Here is a 21400-nt window from a genome sequence, read left to right as displayed (position 1 = left end):
AGACGCACAGGAGCAGAGCACTCCGCCCTGGTATTGTAAGTGTCCCTCTCAGCCTTGATTAGGTGACTGGTTTTCTCTCAACTGGAAATGATCTCAGGATTTACAGAAATGTACCCAAGCCATCAGAGAAAGAGAACACCCAAGTTGTCAGAGACCCTCCACCTCCTATGGAGAAAAGATCCCAATGCCCTTCACCTTGGCCGGCCCCCTCCCACATCCCCACCCACGTCCCCACCCCTCACCAAAGCTCCAGGCAGAGAGGAAGGTGCCTGCTCTCCCACAAAGGGCACTTGTGGTTTCCCTTCTTGCACAGCATACGGCTTGGGCGGGTCTTTCAGATCCTTCTCATAACGTAAGTGACTTTAGTTTCTCTGCCACAAGTGAATGTGGGGCAAGGAGCTGAAACTTCCTAGGCGTTCCAGGAACTTGCCCTGGAATTAGCCCTGTGCCAACGGTTCAGACATCCCAGCTGTGCCCAGCGGAGCCCAGAGCAGCAGAGCCTTCGCACCCCGGGTTCGCCCTCACTGGCCAGCCATGCCCCGGCAACTCTCTGCAGTGGTGGTGCTCTCCGTGTCCCTGGCTGGTGAGTGACACACACCACTTTCCGTGGTGGCCTTTGCCATATCTGATTTTTTAAACCTAAATTCATTCTGATGCCCCTAACCAAGCAGAGACAGGTCAGACTGTAGATATGGCTTCTGCCTGTAGGTGTTTAGATCAAGGACGTCTCCAACCTTCAGTTCTTCCAAGGGTTTTCACAATTTGGACGTGTTGCCTGGTAGGCATCAACTCCAGAGCACAGCGACTCTATTCGACTTGCACATGGGTTGTGGGCACCTTATCAAGGGCATCCATAGAAATCACTTAGATTCAGGAGAGGGAGAATTGAGCCACAGCTCAAAAACGGAGCTCTCATTTTGTTATCTGTTTAAAGAAGTCATCTCTTCCTTTTCCTGTTTTTCTTAAATAACAGTGCTATGTTTATATTATATAAACAGTGAACTGTCAAGATGCATCTCATGTGGTCTGACAATTGCTCTGCTTAAGAAAGGTGTAAACCCAGTGTCAAAGATTTTTTTTAAAAAATATAGTACCACTGGGGCTGGGACTGTAGCTCAGTAGTAGAGCGCTTGCCTAGCATATGTGAGGCACTGGGTTCCATCCTCAGCACCACATAAAAATAAATAAAGGCATTATGTCCATGTACACCTAAAAAAACAAATTAAATGTATATAAAAATATATATACTAAATATATAAATATTATAAATATATAAATATATATATACTGTCATTGCACTTTGGCTCAGAGAGGCCAAATGGGATGATAAACGTATAATTATTATTTGATGTCCTGAGTCCCTGCTTTCACCAAAGCACCTTCTTCCAGGACATGGAGTACTCTTGGGTGCTGTGGTTATGTTGCTGTTATCAAATTTGCCTGTCAATTCCCAATTTTCCACCTAGAACCACTGAACGTAGCATATGAGAGAACTAGCTCTGTCCCTGTTAGCATGCTCAAGTGCAAGACACAGTGGTCCCTGGTGCCCCATGAATATTACGAATATCTTGAAACTGTGCGAGGGTCATGTCAGCTCCTCTGATGCAGGCTGTTTTCCTTTGTGCCATGCTTTGAGAATTATACTTTCGTGTTCTTTGGGATACAGAAAAAAATAACTTGGGCTGGGGTGTAGCTGAGTGGTACTTAGCACCGGTGAGGCCTTAGGTTCCATCCCCAGTACCATGGACAGAAAGGAAGGAAGGAAGGAAGGAAGGAAGGAAGGAAGGGAGGGAGGGAGGGAGGGAGGGAGGGAGGGAGGGAGGAAGGAGGAGTAAAAGAAAAAAATGATCACTACAGGCTAATACAAAAGCAAACACACTCTACCTGGTCCCTGTAATGACACGTGTGAGCGCGAACTGAATGACTGACAGATGCAGGCACACAGTGAGTATGGCCAAGTGCCAGCTAGGCAAGTGAGGGCAAATGCCCTTTCCTTTCTGAGCTGTAATTCTCAGTGTGAAGGAGTGAAAGAAGTGTGATGATCTTCCTCAGGGGTGAGCCATGAGCCACATCTGGCCATGAGGCAGATCAGTGCCCCAGGATTCAACCCTTACCAGCAGGGAGGCCTTGTTTCTATAAACAGACCTTTCAGCTGTTTAGTTTCCTCACTGAAAAGTGGGGAAAATAGTGTCTTCTCCCAGGAGTGCTGGGAGGACAACATGAGAGCAAGTCAGTAAAACAATTGTGAAAGTGCTTTGCTTGACTGGGTCAGTCCCCTTCCTGTATTTTTCTCTCATGTCCCTCTCTCCAGTCATCTTTGCAACCCCCTTCTCCCAGCACAGGGCTTATGGGCACAGAGTGATCACTACTTCATGGTACTTTCTGTAGGCCAGCATTGTTGTGAGCTCTTTAAACCTTATAACAGGGTCTCACTAGGTTGTAAGTACTGGCAACATCTCCATTTTGCCAATCAGAAAACATAAGCACAAAATGATTTAAAATTTTGCTAATGGTCACAAAGCACAGATTTGAGCTTTGAACCAGAGCCATGCTCATAGCAGATAAGCTAAGGGCTCCATATGTGCATCTACTTGCCTATATTAATTCATCTAGTTTTCATTAAGAACTCTGAAAAGTAGGTGTTGTTCTCTTCCCCAGTTTACAGATAAGGATCCTAAGATAGGGGCAGGCTAAGTAATTGTTCATGGACTCCCTGTTAGTAAGTGGCAGCCCATGGAGATTGCCGTCCATGAAGTCTGGCTTTGGGATTCATGCCCTGAACTACCGCACTACCCAACCGTATGTGCAGAGGCTCAAGAGATACTTGTTGCTGGGCATGGTAGCACACACCTGTAATCCCAGAGGCTTAGGAGATGAGACAGGAGGATCACAAGTTCAAAGTCAGCCTCAGCAACCTAGCGAGACCCTGTTCAAAATAAAAAATAAAAAGATCTGGGGATGTGGCTAAGTGATTAAGCCCCTCTGGGTTTAATCCCTGGTACCAAAAAAAAAAAAAAAAAAACTTGTTGATTTGGAGATCAGCTAAACTATTAGACATCTTGCTAGGAAAGATATAGCTCCTAGGTAAACCAGATGAGTAATCTTTATCTAAGACTTTTGTTTCCCTGGTCTCAAATTCCTGCTTCAGAAAACGAGAAGATTTAAATTAGTATCTGTTAAGTTTAGATTCACCTGTATAAAACCAACAAGCCCAAAATGACAATGGATGAAACAGATAGATTCTTGTTTGTAACTCTCTCCTGTGAAAACAAATCAGAGGAAGTCAGACCTGTTCTAGCATAGGGGCTCATCTTCAGGTACCCACCATCTTGTGTGACTTTCACCTTCAAGGTCTCCTGGTGGTTCTGGATGTCTGCAGACATCCAGTTACAGGGTTGTTGAAAGGAAAAAAGATGTGCAACAGAGACGCAGGCCACCCAGGTGACTGAGCTCCCTTCAACCAGCCTTCCTGGAAGGCCCACATAACCCTGTTGCTTCTATTGCCTTGGCTAACACTTGATCATGTCCCCACTCAAGAAGGGAGAGTTGGATGAAGGGCTCTTTACTCCAGGAAACAAGTGTTGAGATTAAACTCAGCATTCTGTTCCTAAGGAACAGAGGAAGACAAGATTTTGAAGTAGTCAGCCAGCAGTCTCCACCCTTCTGTTCTAGGGCATGACCGTCTCTGCTATAGCTGCCCCAGGAAGTACCAAGCAAGGTGCTGGGGTCAGGTGCTAAAATCTGGTTCCCTGCTCCTGTACTTGGGGTCAGGACTCCAATTGCCCCCCCCCCGACTCTGCTCCTCAGAGGCCTGCAGACAAAATGTGTCCTCCAAGGCCTGTTCCTGCTGACTATCCCTGCTTCCCCAGGCTCTCTTCCTGTCCTCCCAATATCCCAGGCCTCCAAGCCTCACGGCACAGCACATCTCCTCTTCCTGTCTGGAGTACCTTCTATCTCTGCTCAAAGAATTTCTCCTTGATGAGATGCTCCACCCTATACTCCCCTGGCCCCCTGGGACTGTTTCAATAATAACACTCGTCACACTGAGGAGTATAAACGAAATCGTGCATCTGCCTCACAAGGCTTTGAGCCTCCAAGAACAAAGACCCAGCCCCAGTGCTGGGTATGGAGCCTACCTTCAGAGGAGGGCTCTACATACCTGTTTAGTTGAGTGTGGCAGGAAACCAACCAAAGTCTGTCTGGAAAGGACCTGTCGGGGGGGAAAAAAAACTAAAGAAGTGGTCATCCTGAGCCCCTGTGTGGCCACTGACTTTCCCAGGGACTGGGCAATGACTCAGCTCTCAGCTCTTCCTGCTGGTTGTAGGGGAACTAAAACCTTCTCACACCTCTTCCTGTTAACAGTCTCTTGGAAGAGTCAGAGCAATGGATCTAGGCCCTGGGGTATTCGTTTGCTGAGCCTCCTGAATCCTGGACAGCAAATTCTGGGGTGGGAGTGGAGGTGGGGGTTGGCAGATTAGCATGTGAACTCCAATGCTATGTTCTTTTGAGTAGAGGGAGGGTCGAGACAGATTCTGAGCTATGCCCTGCCTTCCATCCTGTCCCTTGCCCTCTTTTTGGGCAGACAGAGCAGTGACCTTGACCTTTACTAAATCTCTAGGGGGTGAGGTTCCCATCTGAAAAGTATGCCCACTTTCAAAGACCTGAGGACTTCCTAGAGGCCCTACCTCCTGAAGTTTTCACCACCATTTCAACATGTGAACTTTTGAAGGTTTCACCAAGAACCACCATTATGAGAAGCTGGTAAATTAGGGTCACTGCAAAGGACCTCTCTCCTGTGATTTTGTCTCTGCATTCCCCAGTCTTCCCAGCCACACACTATACCTTCACACTTCCCCAAATCCAAATACAGGCTTTGATTCAGATGTATAAGAACTTGAGTCTCACCTCCAACATTGACAAGTTGTACAATTACAATCAAGTTGATGAAATTTTGTAACCCAAGTTTCTGCTTTTGAAAAATGGATAAAGATAGTTTCTACCAGAGGATTTTTAAGAAGAGTTCATTAAAAAAAACAAAAACAAACAAAAAAAAACTTTTGATCTGAGGCCTACAAGTAGTAAATGTCCTGTAATTTGGTAATTTATTGTTATTTATTAATAGGAAGAAAGTAACCACTTAGAAATGTATTGAATGGAAAGAGATAAAAAGGTGTTTATAGATCATTTTTATTAGATATGATTATTAGGACTTTATAAATACCAATGTAGAACCTTCTCCTTTCCCTTTCCACATGCTTTCCTAAGTCTCAGCCCAACATCTGGAAACAATGGCTCCAATGAGTGTCTGAATAAATACAATGAAACCACAGAATTGGAGGACAGAACTCTCTCCCTGTGTACCTGATCAGACTCCCAAGGACATTTTTTTTTTAAACCTGAGATTAAACCCAGGAGCACTTAACCACATGAGCCACATCCCCATTCCCACCCCTCCCCACTCTTTTTTTTAGAGAAAGGAACTCTCTAAGTTGCTCAGGGTCTCCCTAAGTTGCTGAGTCTGGCTTTGAACCTGCAATCCTCCTGCTTCAGCCTCACAAGTTTCTGGGACTACAGGTGTGCACCACCACACCCGGTTCCCAAGGTCATTTTGTGGCTCCCAAGGCCATTTTGAGCCTGCTTTGCATACTTTTCTGGATTGTTATATGCCTAGAGAAAGCAAAGATAGAACCGCTCTAGTTGAAAGAAAGCCAGAGCTCTTTCATGCTGAAAGACACCCCCAGAAAGAACTGTGTCTACAGTAGACACCATGTATGTTCTCAGTAGTCTTGAAGCTTTCACTAAAACCAACTCACTTGAGCCTTATGATAGCCCTAGACCTCTAAGGCTATCATCCTCATTTATCCATTGGGTCATTTATTCATTCAGCTCAGATTTACTGAACACTTTCTACACACAGGCACTGGTGGTGAAATTATACACATAAATTCCCACCTTTGGTGACTTTTAGTCTAGTAAGACATGAGCAAAAATTAATAAACCAATAAATACATGTTTTTTCAGGGCTGAACTTCTGCTGGTACCCACTGGCCAGGCAGATCCCTAGTCTTAATTCCAATACCACCTGTGGAAATAATTACAAATTGTAATTCGTACAGTGAAAACAATGAATATAATGTTAAGATGGAGAATCATGGGGGTTGGGGCCTGTTTTACATAGGACAGGGAATGCTGTCTGAGGAGCTGTCATGAAGGACAGGCCTCCTAAAGAGTCAGAGCAATCACATCTTATTTTTCCTTTTTGGCTGAGAAAGACTGGGCCATACAAAAGTTTAAGAAAAACGACAGGAATTGCTTTATATTTAGAAAACTTATGATTGGCAAGATAAAAGATGAAGGGGATTATATTGTGAAGAAATGAGTCTCCCATCATTAGGGGAAATTAAGCATAGATCAGATGAACATAGAGCAAAGATTCATAGGTTTAATTCATGCATCAGATTAGAGTTTGGACTCCATGACATTTAAATTCCCTTTCAAACCTGGGATTATATGATTCTATGAGAACTATAAAACTCTGGGCCGGGGTTGTGGCTCAGTGGTAGAACACTTGCCTAGCATGTGTGAGGCACTGGGTTCAATCCTCAGCACTGCATATAAATAAAATAAAGATTCATCAATGTCTAAAAAAAATTTTTTTAAAACCCTCTGTATATTTTATTACCAATAGACATGCTGCCGGGTTCCATCAGAACATCACAGCAGCAGGAGCACTATTTGATGTCAACTGTCTGGTTTTACATTTAAAGGTGGGAAATGAAGAGGCGTACACACCTAGAGCTCTAGCTGAGTGTGATCACTTTAGGGTGCATGAGTGCCACATCCTGTGTACACAAAGAGGCTTCTTGCAGAGGAATGTCAGAGCTTGTAAATTTCCCTAAAATCTAAAAACATGTATATTGTCTTTTTTCTTAAAAGCCAACATTAAGATGGGAATGGAAGAGGAAACTTGTAAGCAATTGATGTTTTGACACTCTTGTTTCCTAATTTGCAGTTATTTTACATGATGGTCCTCCAATAAGAGCAACAGCATTTCCAGAAAGCAGACACCATCTTCAGCCCACGGAAGTAGCAACAGGACAGATTACAGCAAAGCTAACTCACCAAGGGCCTCACAAAGCAGTGGCAGCAAGATCAATGGAGGGTCACATCACGTCTCCAACAGCTGTCAAAACCTCCAACTCTGAGAACCCCAGAAACACAACGATGAAAACTCCCCCTGCTACCCCAGTAACAATAAAAAGTAACCCTTCCGCCAGTCCAGTGACCTTCACCCTGGCCACACCCAACAAGTCACACCCAGTTACCGAAGCCACCATTGGCCCCACCTTGACTCCTTCAGAGTCACCCATCACACCACCAGCCCCTACAGCTGGAACCAGTACATCTGCTGTCAGCCATACAACTAGGAAGACCATCCAACCCAGTGAACAGACCACTCTCCCCAAAACTTTGTCTACAATACCTCACAAAAGCACAACCAGTCCAAAGCCTAGTCCACTCACCCATGCCCCGGGAACATCCCCAGGGTCACACAATGTCACCCAAACAATCCCACCTGCCACCATAGTTCCTGGGCCCACCCTTGTACCTCAGCCATCACCAGCCAAGACCGGAGTTTACCAAGTTCTAAATGGAAGCAGGCTCTGTATCAAAGCAGAGATGGGGATACAGCTGATTGTTCAAGAAAAGGAGTCGGTAAGTTGGGGCCACAAGATTATAACGCCACCTTTAAAATCTGTGAGTGGAATTTGCCTTGCTAGGAATGCACAATACCCTGCATCTGGTCCTTAAATGAAATATATAACCATGAGCTCATTTTTCTCCAAGGTGCTCCTTTAAAAGGCAAATATGTTTTAGAGAACATACAAAAATAGAGAGAAGGCTGGGGTTGTGGCTCAGTGTTAGAGCACTCGCCTAACATGTGTGAGGCCCTGGGTTCAATCCTCAGCACCACATAAAAAATAAATTAAATAAGGGTATCATGTCCATCTATAACTAAAAAATAAATATTTTTAAAAAATAGAGAGGAAGGCACACAATGAGAACTTCAATACCCATACTCTGACTTCTAGCTAACTCGGCATTGTAGGGAGTGGTGAGTGGGGTGCTGGCCACACCCCTCTGCCTGACTTTCCCTCAGCCTCTCACCAGAGACATGAGACATTTGAATCTGACACTCTCCACAGTTCTGGCCACCATGATATTAATATGAAAATCCAGATTAACAAAAAGATTGGGTCCAGCGCGGTGGCATACGCCTATAATCCCAGTGGCTCTGGATGGCTTAGGCAGGAGGATTAGAATTATGGGTTCAAAGCCAGCCTCAGCAAAAGCAAGGCACTAAGCAACTCAGTGAGACCCTGTCTCTAAATAAAATACAAAAAGGACTGGGGATGTGGCTCAGTGGTCAAGTGCCCCAGAGTCCAATCCCTCGTACCACCTCCCCCCAAAAAAGAATGGATGGGCTGGGACTCAGTGATGAAGTGCTTACTTCGCATGTGTGAGGCACTGGGTTTGATCCTCAGCATCACATAAAAATAAATAAAGATACTGTGTGTTCATCTACAAATAAATAGATATTTTTTAAAAAAAGAATGGAGAGAAGGGTTAAAATTAATTGATGTATAAAGAAATCAGAGAATGATTCTTTTGTACAGTTAAGTAAATTCACAGTATTCTTAATTTATGGACTTAACTATTTTATAACTATGTGTAGATTTTTTTAAGTATCTGATCATTCAGCGAAATTATTTAGCATCTACTCTCTATATAGAAATCTTTATAAGATGGGTTATAACAATTTGTTTTTTGTTAAATACATTATGGTCATTTAAACCAAACCTGCATGTACAGAATTCAGATTTTTTTTTTCAAAGAAAGAAGTTGTTAATTTTTGGTTTAGCATATTAAAATAAACTATCATTGCTACAAAAATAAAGAAAGAAAGAAATCAACATAAAATAAAACCTTCATTTTTTCATAGTATTTATAATTTCAAAGAAAACTTCCACACCCAGATTTTCATTTGAAAACAGGAGTACCCCAGAACACAGATCCTTCATCTTTCAACTTGCTTAATTGAACAAATTTAAATTCCACAAGTTTATCAAGAATATTTCCACCACAAGCCACCTGCCAGGGAGCTCCTGTCACAGGCAAATGCCTTCTTGAAGAAAGCTTTGGAGCATGAGTTTGGAAGGGAGAGGATGTCATCCATCTGAGGTCTTCCCAGTTCTCAAGCGAATGCCCACTTAGTTCACTTACTAGTCTGTGCTTGACTCCCTTGCTCGAATTTTCTTCTCTCTCTCTCATTAAGCTGATCTTCCTTATTCGGTTTAGGCTTTTTCACCTCAGAGATACTTCAACATCGAACCCAACACAACCCAAGCCTCTGGGAACTGTGGGTCCCGAAATTCCAGCCTTTTCTTGAATTTCAAGGGTGGATCTGTGAATTTCACATTTACCAAGGTAAGGAGTGGGGTCCTTCTCACCAGCTGGCCCCAGTGTGGCTTTGCTTGTCACCCTACCCCTAGCCCTGCCCCGGGGTCCTGGTGATGCAATGCTTCACCTCTGTCCAAGACTCGGCAGAAACAGACCTCAGAGCCTTTTGAGATCTTTGCTGATAAGAATGAGGAGTGTGGGGATGGAGAAGAGGGAAGTGTCGACATTGTATGTTTGCTTTCATCCCCCTTCAGCCTCCTCTGTGCAGGCCAAGACAGACTTTAATGCCTCTCAGGGGAGGCTTGGCTTTTGGGGAACCTAGCCTCCAGTGCCCCTTGCAAACCACCAAAGGAGGAAGTTGTACATACGAGGAGATCTAGAAAAATTCCCAGTGAACCCCACATTCAACAGGATTATCCTACGTCCAAAACCAAATGTCACAATGGGTTCTTTCCAACCACAGAAGGTAAAATTACAGGATTTAACCAGGTCCTGGGTTTTCCAGACCATATTCAGGAAGGGGTAGAATACAGCATGGAGTGGACAGGGCATGGGTGCTGAGGTCAAGAGAGGCAGCTGCCAATTTGACTCTGTTACATGCTCTTCTGACACTGGGCAGGTACTTTAACCTGACCAAGCTTTTATTTTATTATTTGAAAAAAAATGGGGGGAAGGAATTAGTGATCTATCAAGTGCATGCCCAGCTCACAGTAAGTGGCAGATGCTTGATAGCCATCAGCTGTCACAGCAGTGACTTAATTAGGCAAATGTCCTGGGAACCAGAAAATCTTATCATCCTACTCTCCAGGGAGAGATTTTCCCCAAGGTCTCTTTCAAATAGGCCAAGTAAGAGCTCAGCTCAGGCCAGGTGGGGCCTGCTTCCTCATCTGTAAAATGGCAATAATTAGACCCACCTGATAAAACCCTTTTAAAGATTGTAAGTGATATATGTAAATTGTCTAGCACAGAGCTTGGCACATAAGAATTGTCAAATGACAAAATGATAAGAAATCTAGTTTAAAGATCTGAATGACCTCTCAGTTATGACTCTAGATTGGCCAACACCTCATTCTATCAGAGAGAATGAGGGTTCTGGTGAGCTGAGCAGAGGAGATTAACTTTATGGACAGAAGAATAGGGAGGAAAGCAGAAAGAGAACAACATGCAAATCAGTTATTTCAAAGTTACTTTTCTTATAAAGGTTAAAGCAGAGGGGACTTCCTCATTGTGCCACCCAAAATTAGCTTGTGTGAGGATTTGGCTACTATCTCTTTCTCTCTCTCTGGATTTCTGGGAAGATCAGATAAACAACTTGGTTTTGGCTTGGTGGCCTGAAACTTCAGCATGAGTAACTCCATTGTGGTTGGGTCTGTTGAACCTGGAGCAGGAGCTCAGTCCAAACCAGTAGCCTCCTAAAAATTTTATTTAATACCCTTATTTTGTTCAATAAAGGGTGATTTGTTGATTTATTGTTGCTCTTGTTATTAACTTAATCTCCAGGGCTTTATTCTCCTGTTGTATACTTTTCTGAGCAAGGCAGACCTGCTTTGGAGAAGTCAGGGATTTCTTTTTGGTACCAAATGCTAAAGATATAGTTCTTCATCCCAGAAGACCACTTAAAGCAGAATTAATGCTCCATCTCTAGGCAACTGAAATTAAACTTTAGAGGTGTCAGGAATTTCTTTAAGACTCACCTTGAAAAAATGGTAGGGGCTGCAGACATAAGCATTTATGCTCCAGTACAGGGTTCACTTCCACCTGAACCACTGCTCAGAACAATGTGTGAAGGAATAATTGCTGAGGGGAAGGTACCCAAAACCTCCAATACTTGTCGGTGTCTCATATGGCTGCTGCCACCACGCCTGAGGGAGAATTGCCAATCAAAGTTTCCTTGGCTGCCTTTCAACCTCTCTTTTTGTCAAGTCCCTCTGTCTCCTGATGCTCTGACCCTGCCTTTCCAGGGCCTTCAGGCTGGACTCTGGTTAACCAAACTCTCACCAGAGTGTAGAATCCCTGCCTTTCTGAAAATCCTCTGTGCTCCAAATTTTCTCTCCCTGCAGAGGTATGGGCAGGAAATGAGGGCCCAGAGGAAGCTAAAAGCACCAACAGGCCTCCTTCCTCCCTGCCTCACCCACCTTTTGGAAGCCACTCTCCATCTGTGGCCCCAAGGTGTTTCACTAATTGCTTTGCCGGAATCTCACTAGCCAGCCCACCTTAGTTACTCTATCCCCAGCACAGATTCCCAGGCAGTTGATTTGTTTTCAGCACAGGAGGAAGCAAAGAAGCTTCAAGAAGGTAAAATTTGGGCTGGGGTTGTGGCTTAGTGGTAGAGCACCTACCTAGCATGTGTGGGGCACTGGGTTCAATTCTCAGTACTATATATAAGTAAATAAAATAAAGGTCTATTGACAACTAAAAAAAAAATTGAAGAAGAAGAAGAAGAAGGTAAAACTTCCTGCCAGCCTGGGAAGTTTCTGCATTTGTTTAAGAATTTGTTTAAGCCAAACAGGAACTCCAAGTTCAAGATTGTAGTAGCTAAGCATAAAATTCAATGAATGAAGCAAGCTAATAAAAACATTTTTCCCCTTGAAACAGGTAGTCTCATGTTTTTAACTTTTCAAATGTTTTAATTAGAGACAAGAAAGATATAATTTTCCCCTTCAATCTAATAAGAAAAATGTGAAGGTAAGCATGGAATGACAAGTGACAATAGACCATGCCTCAGTAATGAGGAGACACATGGGAGAAAGAAGAAAATGTCCACGTCCCCAGAGGGAGCCGCCACTCCTCAGCTCCAATCACAGTGCCAATCGCAGGGTCCAGCCATTGGGGAACCTTGATCCGGAAAGGCCAGGTGGAAGCCATTCTGAGTGGCTTCCTACTGTGCCAGTTGTTAAATATTTGACACACACTTCTTTCAAGTGGTAACAAGAGGCCAGTGTTTCCAGCTCTTCTGATTGTTCAAGAAAAGGCAGAAATTCAGATCTTTAGGTAAAAAGTATTTGTTTAAGTGTTGGTAACACGTTTAAAATATTTGAACACATGCTGGCCAAACAAAACAAGCTAGATTTGTTATGGACCCTGATGCTGTAACTTCTGCCCTAATAAATGTATTTATTATATGAAATACAAGGCAAGAAAGCCTTCCAGATTTTTCCAAAAGAAAAAATGGGCTCTACAGTTCAATCTGTCTCTTTTCAAATGTTGCTGCTTTCTGAATTTACATTTCTCAACAGCAGCAGTGTTAACATTTGGGGCCAGATAAATTATCGTCTTGGGGACTGTCCTGTGCTTTGTCAGAGGTTTAGTAGCATCCCTGGTCTCTACTCAGGAGGTGTCAGGAATAGAACTTGACACTTAAAATGTGTACAAGTATTTCCAAATGTCTCCTATGAGGCAAAATCACCCTTGATTGAGAACCACTGCTCTAGAGAAAAGGAGGACCTTAGAGAATGACTTTATGTTTCATTATATTATAATAGATGTTAGGAGAACCGAGTTGTAGGATACTTATGAGCAGACCTAATGCACTGACCAATTCATCAGTAAGAATTTACTGAATATCCACTTTGTCCTATTGGAGAGAAAATGTAATTTTTTTCTCAAACCTCATAAATCTGTTCCCATAAGTTGGAGACAAAAGATAGACTAATGAGAGGAAAACAAGGCCGTTTATTAATGTGAGCAGTGTACATTGCTCAGGAGAAACCTCCAGGAAAGATAACTCAAAGCCATGGCTTAGAACTCTGGCTTATATATCATCTTCAACAAAGAACAATAAATTTTGGAGATGTGACAAGACAAAAGAAAGCCATTTTAGGCTTCCACAGTTAGGAAACTGTGGGAAGGTAAATATATGGGGAAAACACTGGGAGATATAGGCTAGTTAGTAAGATTGCTTTTGTAGATTGTTCTGATGTGGTGCCCAGCTGATGGGGGTCTCCAGTAGTTTTCAGTGACTCACTTTTGTCCTTCCTGGTAAATAGAGAAGAGTGTGATATCTTTAAAAGTTTCTGTCTTGCCTTTAGGGACCTAGGGGAAGGCAGAGAATTCTTCTGCACCTGCTTCTTCTTAACTGTCTTTAGCTCAAGGGACCCTACACAGGAGGACCCATGATCCAGTGAACAATGAACTAGGTATAAGGGAGAATATAAAAGAAATACAGGCTCTAGTTCCGGGTTTCAAATTATGTCTAATAATTTGCAAATTTTTTAATTGAAATACTACTAGTGACAACAACATAAAGAAAATCTGCTTTCTGAGGTGCCACCTAACCTTATTATTCTTCAATTAGACCTCTCATTTGCTCTGTGACCATGAACAGATTGTTAGCTATTCCACACCTCTTTTCCTCTTCTCTAATAGTGGGTGGATAAGAAAAAACAAATTTTGAAATGTTCTAAATTTAACTACAAGCGCTATAGTTGCTCAAGCCAAACTCCCATCCACCCCCCCCAAAAAAAGCTCATTTCACAATCCTGAATGTCTATTAAAACCTTCACTCAAATCCCATCCCCATCCTCTAAGAGCCACCTCATTCTGCTTTTAGCTCCAGCTAATCCAGACCCAACCATCACTGTGCCTTATGGACTGTGCTATCCCCAAGCTTTCCCTGTTTCACATTGTCCTGCCCTCTTTATCTATAGCCAAGAGAGGTTCAAGGTCAACAGCTTGTGCTTTTCTTCTCCAATTTTTTTAAGTTGAAGATGGACACAATACCTTTATTTTATTTATTTATATGTGGTATATGTGATGCTGAGGATCAAACTCAGTGCCTCATATGAGTGAGGCAAGTGCTTTAACACTGAGCCACAACCCCAGCCCTCCAATTTTTTGTTATGAATATGTTTGTAGCTCTAGGTTCAGTGGGCACTGCTTCTATCTTAAGCCTACTGCTGGAATTTGTGAGAGCTTATCCCTGGATCTGGACCTGGACCTTTTCTGGCTACATCTGTAACAGTTAATAAACCCTTTATTCCAGAGACCCCCCTTGGTCTCAAGAGTTTTATGATAATCTCTGGGAACTGTGGGTCCCAGGGTGAATCAGGATTTAGTTTGAGGACCATGGTGGAGGTGGGCCAGGCTCACATATGTGAACCACTGGCCCGCAGTGGGTCAGGAAAGATAGATTTCCCTCTGTTTCACTTTTTAGAGAACTGAAAACCTTTTCCTGTCAATGTCCCATTTGATTAGGGTAATATACCAAAAGTTGTTCAGATCTTTTAGGGTCAAGATAAACATACCTTCTCTCCCTCTTTCCCACAACTTCCTTCCTGCCCAGATAAGTTTGTTTTAAAACACCATCCTGTGCCTTGTAGAGATATACAGTCAGCACTGTGTATCTGCAGGTTCCATTTCTATGAATTTAATCAACAGCTCATGAAAATATTCTGAAGAAGATTTTCCTCTGTGCTAAACATGTACAGACTTCTTTTTTTCTCATTATTCCCTTAAAAACAATGTAGTTTAACAATTATTTGCATAGCTTTTAAATTGAAGTAGACACTGTAAGCAATTTAGAGATGATTTCAAGTATAAGGGAGGTTGTGCAAATATTCTGTGAATATTGCACCATTTTATATAAAGGACTTGAGCATCCTTTGAGATTTTGGTGTTTAAGGGGGATTCTGGAACTACCCTTCATGGATATAGAAGGGAGAGTGTATTTTTCTACAGTCAACATTATGCATTTCTCACCTTCTACTTTGACTAGGGAGCTTCAGGCCTCTAGCCCCGGATCCAGGACATGGGGAAATCAATCACCATGTGGAAAGGGGGAATGGGCCAAGCAGTACACTGGCCAGCCCAGGTCTTGAAATCAATGCTAATGATCTATCTGGCGTTTTCTTCAGAGCCTTTGAGGTGTGTTTGGGGTCCTCCTGACTCATGAGCTGGGCTCCTGATAACTTAACAGTGTTCAAATATTAATACCCTCAGAACTTTCCAAGTATGCCATGCCATTTCATGCCCTGCTTTCCTATATGTTCTGCCTAGAATGACCCTTGTACCCTCAGCACCTTTTAATTTTTAATTAATTTTTTATTTTTTATTTTATTTTAATTAATTATAATTAATTAATTTTGAATTGATTTTGAATTTTTCATTTATTTTCATTCATTAAAATTTATTAATTAATTTTGAATTTTGTTAATTTTGAATTCATCCTGTAAGATGGCCTGGTGATCATCAGCCTGTAAAGATGAGAATTTCTCCTCTTTGTTCCAAGTCTCCACGTCTTATTCCCCAACCTTCATTAATGCATTTGTCCATGTTGCCGTCTTGAAGACAAAGCCTATGGCTGGTTCACATTTCTCTCTAGGCTCCAACACTGACTTTATACATAGTATCTCTTTAGCAAATGTTTGATGAACAAATGAATGAATAAAGGAGTGAATCTAAATTGTGCAGGGCACTCTAGGCCAAATTGCCACAAAAGTAGATCAGGAGAAACAGCCTCTTGGGCTTCCTTTTCCTCTGTTTAGAACAAAGGTTTTTTCTTTGTTTGTTTGTTTTTTTGTCACTATGATGCTGAGCAAAAAAAGTCTTAATTAATGTTGAAGATAAAAATCCACACCCTGAGTATCTGCAACTATGTGCCTCCCACAGCACCTTTTATAAAAAGTTCTCAACAGAAGAACCTCAAGGCATGCTGGTCATTGGCATGCTGGCTTCCTAGAAAGACCTGAAGGGCTGACTTGTATTGGAATCCTGGGTCTTGCTGTAGAAACCAGTTTGCTAAGGTAGATATTAAGGTTCCTTGAGGAATTAGGATCTCTTTGATGAGATATTCAGAGAGCTCTTTCAGACACCAGTAGTGAGAAGCATGGTGTCAGCATCCCATTGGCTGAGTATGGAGGTGAGATTTTTATAGATGGTCCATTCAAATAACACCAGTTAAAATGTAAGTGAAGACTCTGTTCTAAGTTTCTTACATGGAGCTAAAATGCTGCATGCACCTATCAGTTAACGCCCATTCAGCCAATACCCATGGTTAAAAAAGAAGGTGTTCACTTCATCTTCAAGAGTCTAGCAAGTAGATATATTTGTCACTTTCTAACCCAAACCCCAAAAGAGAAAAACATCTGGTGGGAAATAATGCCACATATTCTCTCTCCTCAGAGAAATGAAGTGCTACATGTCATTGAGCTCACTTGCGTGTCCCCCCCACCGTGTGTGTGTGTGTGTGTGTGTGTGTGTGTGTGTTTGCCATTAGAGCTGAGCTCTGGGAAATAGATAAAAATTATCATTTGATCTCAATGGAAACAGTTTACTTGGGAAGGGGCAGTCTACTTTATTATCAGCATTATAAATAACATCAATTAAAATGTACGTGAAGGTTCTGCATTAAGTTTCTTACATGGTTTTCTTCCTTTAATCCTCATATCAACCTAAGAAAGAATTCCTGTTACTATCCCCATTCATTTACTGAACTAGTGAAAAATGAAAGTTGAGAACAAAGATTTGACAACTTAAAGGATGCCAACATGGGGACAAGAAAATGTTTCAAAATTGGTATTAAAAAGTTCTTAGCAACACTTTGTTCTCCCAGTTAGAAAGTTAATCACTCTGTTTATAACACGGATTCCTTCAGCAGTAACTGACTGGCTGACTCATTAACTTTCTTTCCACTGATGGTGTAGACCAGGGTTCAACAGTGATCCCCAGACCAAATCCAGCCCTCCACCTGAGAATGTATAGCCAACAAGCTAAAAATGATTTTTTACATTTTTAAATGGTGTGTGAGGTGGGGTATCTTTGACACGGAAGTATATGAAATTCAAGTTTCCAGGGGCATAAATGAAGTGTTTTGGAGCATGCACAGTTGTCTATGTGTTCTCTGTGGCTGCTCAATGGCAGGCTTGAGGAGTTGTATCAGGGAACAACAAAGCCTAAAATATTTACTCTCTAGCTCTTTACACAAAAAGCTTGCAAACCCTCCCATAGGCCTGTTCCTATTCGAATTATGCCAGATTTTGAATTCCAAATCTAAAAATGTGTTTTGCTGTAGTTTAAGACAATTTTATTTCTTTACATCCTGTAGCATAACTCTTCAGAATAAGGTGGACACCATTATCTGAGTAAGATCCACTTGGGATCAGCAGTATAAATTATGTAAAACTTAGAATTCTAAGAAAACTAAACATCCCCCTGTTTACATGAGTTCACCTAACATACTTTTTCTTTAGCCTAAAGACAGACATCAGCTCAGTCCCAGTCAATGTTTCACTAATTTTGAGGCAGCAAAATAGAAGTTTCTAGACTTTGACCTATAATGTCATGAAAAAGAACTCACAGTGAATGTGAACCATCTCTTAAGCAAAGCCTCATTGTTTGCATTAGCTTGATTGTATTAGTATGATTCTTGTGGGCCAAAAACAGACAGCCCTTCCTGTTGGGGCTGGTTTCCTCGGTGTGAAATCTGTGCATTTGAAAGGGTTCATGCTTGCTTTAATGATTTGCTGTTGACTCTTAAAATTCTTAATGAATTTTAAATGAGACCCTGCATTTTCACTTTGTGTAAGACCCCACACATCCCTTACGTAGCCAATTCTGCTTCCTATACACAGTTATAAGCTCCTGCATTCCAGGGAAAAGAAAAGAAAGTTCTCACATAACAAAGTTTTCACCTATCCCCACAGTATGAAAGGATCCTGTAATCATAGGCAGGAGGATCACAGTTCAAAGTCAGCCTCAGCAACTTAACAAGTCTCTAAGCAATTTAGTAATACCTGTCTCTAAATAAAATATAAAAGGGCTGGGGATGTGGCTCAGTGGCTAAGCACCCCTGGGTTCAGTCCCCAGTACAAAAGAAAGAGAGAGAGAGAGAGAGAGAGAGAGAGAGAGAGAGAGAGAGAGAGGGAGAGGGAGAGGGAGAGAGGGAGAGAGGGAGAGAGGGAGAGAGGGAGAGAGGGAGAGAGAGAGAGAGAGAGAGAGGAAGAAAGAAAAAAAAGAAAGAAAGAAAGAAAGAAAGAAAGAAAGAAAGAAAGAAAGAAAGAAAGAGAGAAAATATTATTATTGTTAAATTTCTTTAACAACTAGACTGGAAACTTTTTAAAAAGTAATTTGACTTCAGATTCCAATTTTGATTACTCTGCCACTTTTTGCACTTCTTTCATATGAGAATACCCTAAATCACTAACTTTAAAAAACAGAAAACAGGTTGACATTGTAGCTCGATGATAGAATGCATCATACCCAAGGATTAAATCCCCAGCACCAAAGAAATAAATTCCCTTTTCATTTTACCTTTTCATACCCCAATTTCATTCCTTTGATTGTTTTACACTCTGAGGAGGTTATAGTTACTTTGTAGTTCATTTGTTTTGTCCAAAAGGACTATCCCTAAATAAAGTTTGGGATATTACTTTGTGTTTCTAAATGGGGGTCCTCTTCTAAGGTAAACCATTTCTTCCCAGAATCTCTCCTGTGGGTCCCGTTTTACCATTTTGAGAACATGGGCCTATTAATTTCTTTCAAGCAATTGACATCTCATGGAAGAAAATGCATGTACAATTTTGCATACTTTATTTTTCCAGAGGGTTCTTGCATTCCATGAAGTTTACCCTTGGGGATGAGTGCTGTCAAGTTAAGAACTCCTTCCCTTAGACATTAATTATTAGAAAAGCTCATATGTGTCCCTCCAACCCTTTCACCTTCCCAATGTAGTTGCGCTTCAAAGGGGAAACTTGGCACTACTGAAAGGACTCAAATTAAACTAGTGGAATTTGAGTTTCGGGTCTAGTGACAAGTAAGCCATAGAAAGTCCAGGGCCAGAAAGAAGCCATTACTTATTTTTTATATTTATGGTGTGGTATGTTTATTTTATTGAAATTCTCTAACACCATTGTGGTTCAGTATCCATGTGCCCCCAGCCCCCACATCAATGATATAATAGCTGGAATCCTGACAAAACAAATTTGTAAGCCAGAATCATAAACATAAAAATGGAGATGACCCAGAGGTTAACACGCTGCTGTTTTACAGGAAGAAAATTCATATTATATCAGTGAAGTGGAAGCCTATTTGACCGTCTCAAATCCAGGTTGGTACTTAGAGAATGGCTATTCAAGCAGCCATGAAACTCTGCTTCTGGTTAGCTTATTTTTCATATCATTGAATCTGCTAATTTTGATGCTGCTTTTTAAGAAACAAAATGAGGAAGTAGGGGACTGGGGCTGGAGTTCAGTGGCAGAGTGCTTGCCTAACACATGTGAGGTCCTGCTTTCAATCCTCAGCACCACATAAAAATAACTAAATAAAATAAAGGCATGCTGTCCATCTATAACTACAAAATTAAAATAATAATAATAAGGAAGTAGCCTGCAAGAGAACTCTGGAGGAATTTGCTACCTGCGTGCACTTCCTACTGACTGAGGCAGAAGGATCACAAGTTCAAAGCCAGCCGCAGCAACTTAGCAAGGCCCTAACCAACTCAGTGAGACACTGTCTCTAAATAAAATATAGAAAGGACTAGAGATGTGGCTCAGTGGTTAAGTGCCTCTGGGTTCAATCCCTAGTACCAAAAAAAAAAAAAAAAAAAAAGCAAGAGGCAGGTTGGTGAGAGAGAAAAAGAGGTTTTTATTCAAAACCAGCTCTGAGGAAGATATAGATCTTTCTGTTTCAAAGCTCATCTTCTAGGACTCAGGAGAATGGAAAACATTTTTTTTTTTTGGTGGGGGGAGGTGGAGGATGGGGGGGGGGGGGGCAGTGTCTGGGAATTGAACCCAAGACCACTTCACTGAGCTACATTCCCAGACTCCTATCACCAACTTTTGACATAGGGTCTCACTAAGTTGCCTAGGGCCTTGCCAAGTTGAAGAGACTGGCCTCAAACTTGCCATCCTCCTTCCTCAGGCTTCAAAATTGCTGGGATTAAAGGGGTACCTCTTCACTCAGTCACAAAAAACTATTAAAAGAGAAGGGGCACAGAAAAAAGCAAAAAGCAGGAGACAAACATGTAGATTTAGCTGTGTAAATCAGAAATATGTCACAGTCTCAGATTACCTAGAGCAGTCAGGGCCAAGGGACAGCCCCTCAGCCTCCATTCTCAGTATGGAAAAGTTAAGAAGTGAAAAAAAAAATGGGAGTTTTTACTTTCAAAGGGGCTGTTTCAGTAAAGCAAATTTTTCTCTACACTTGGTATCACACATTCTATGAAAATAAAGATAAGGCCAAGCCCCATCTGTTATTAGCCATTGGGGATCCCTAATTATTCCAAATGATAATTCCTGCACTCATGGAATGTACATTCTGGAAAGGGAGGGAACCCCACACGAACACACTAAATTATAGGACACTATTAAGGGCTGGTACCTTCTATGAGCAGTGGAGAGAAATGGAAAGCTGATTCTGATCAGCCTTAGGGAACCCTCAGGGGAGGAAGGCAGTTCTGAAGAGGTGAGGTTTGAGCAGATATCACCATTTAGGACTATCTGGGCCTGAGCAAGCTCTTTTCTGATGGCAGGACAATAGATGCACAGGCTGTACCAAGCAGGCTTACTATAGCACATAAGGACCAGCAGGGCACCTCGGCACCCAAGACAGGGAACTCACAACCCACGAGGTCTGGGGGATGACCAGGCTGGAGTATGCAGCGCCTGTGTGGAAAGCGAACTGAGGACTTTGGATTTATTCTAAAGTGTGAATGAAAGGATGCCATGGGAGGATTTGGTGTAGGAAAATGATATATCCGATTTATGTTTATAAATTCACTTTGGTTGCTGTATGGAGAATTACCCATGGGAAGCTCCTACAGTGTTCATTACTGGACCAGTCATGCTTCCAAAAAAGTCCAGTGAGTCTCCCAAAGGCCCCCGATGTTTCCCCAGAAAGCCTACTCTTAGATAACACACCTGTATTGACTCCCTTTCTCTGTGCAGACACTGGATTTTGTGTCTGTTTTCTCCTTTTCAAAGTTCTACCTTTGGATTAGCTTAAA

At 42.0% G+C, this 21400-nt stretch overlaps 1 protein-coding gene across 2 annotated transcripts in view; it reads left to right on the top strand.

The window, feature by feature from the left end:
* Positions 1–343: 343 nt before the first annotated feature.
* Positions 344–21400, top strand: part of LAMP3 (lysosomal associated membrane protein 3) — a 34984-nt gene continuing 13927 nt past the window's right edge. Inside the window, exons 1-4 of one of the 2 annotated variants that reach the window (XM_081300921.1) lie at positions 344–583; positions 7013–7716; positions 9361–9489; positions 19447–19504. In XM_081300921.1, the coding sequence (XP_081157047.1) occupies positions 535–583; positions 7013–7716; positions 9361–9489; positions 19447–19504 (940 nt within the window). In that variant the 5' untranslated portion in view covers positions 344–534. The remainder of the gene's footprint in view (positions 584–7012; positions 7717–9360; positions 9490–19446; positions 19505–21400) is intronic. The other variant, XM_081300920.1, reaches the window with a different exon arrangement.

Source organism: Spermophilus citellus (genome assembly GCF_964194105.1).
Source record: "Spermophilus citellus genome assembly, chromosome: 7".
Lineage (NCBI taxonomy): Eukaryota > Metazoa > Chordata > Mammalia > Rodentia > Sciuridae > Spermophilus > Spermophilus citellus.
Note: the sequence above shows the minus strand (reverse complement) of the source record. Positions and strands in the feature narration are given on the sequence as shown.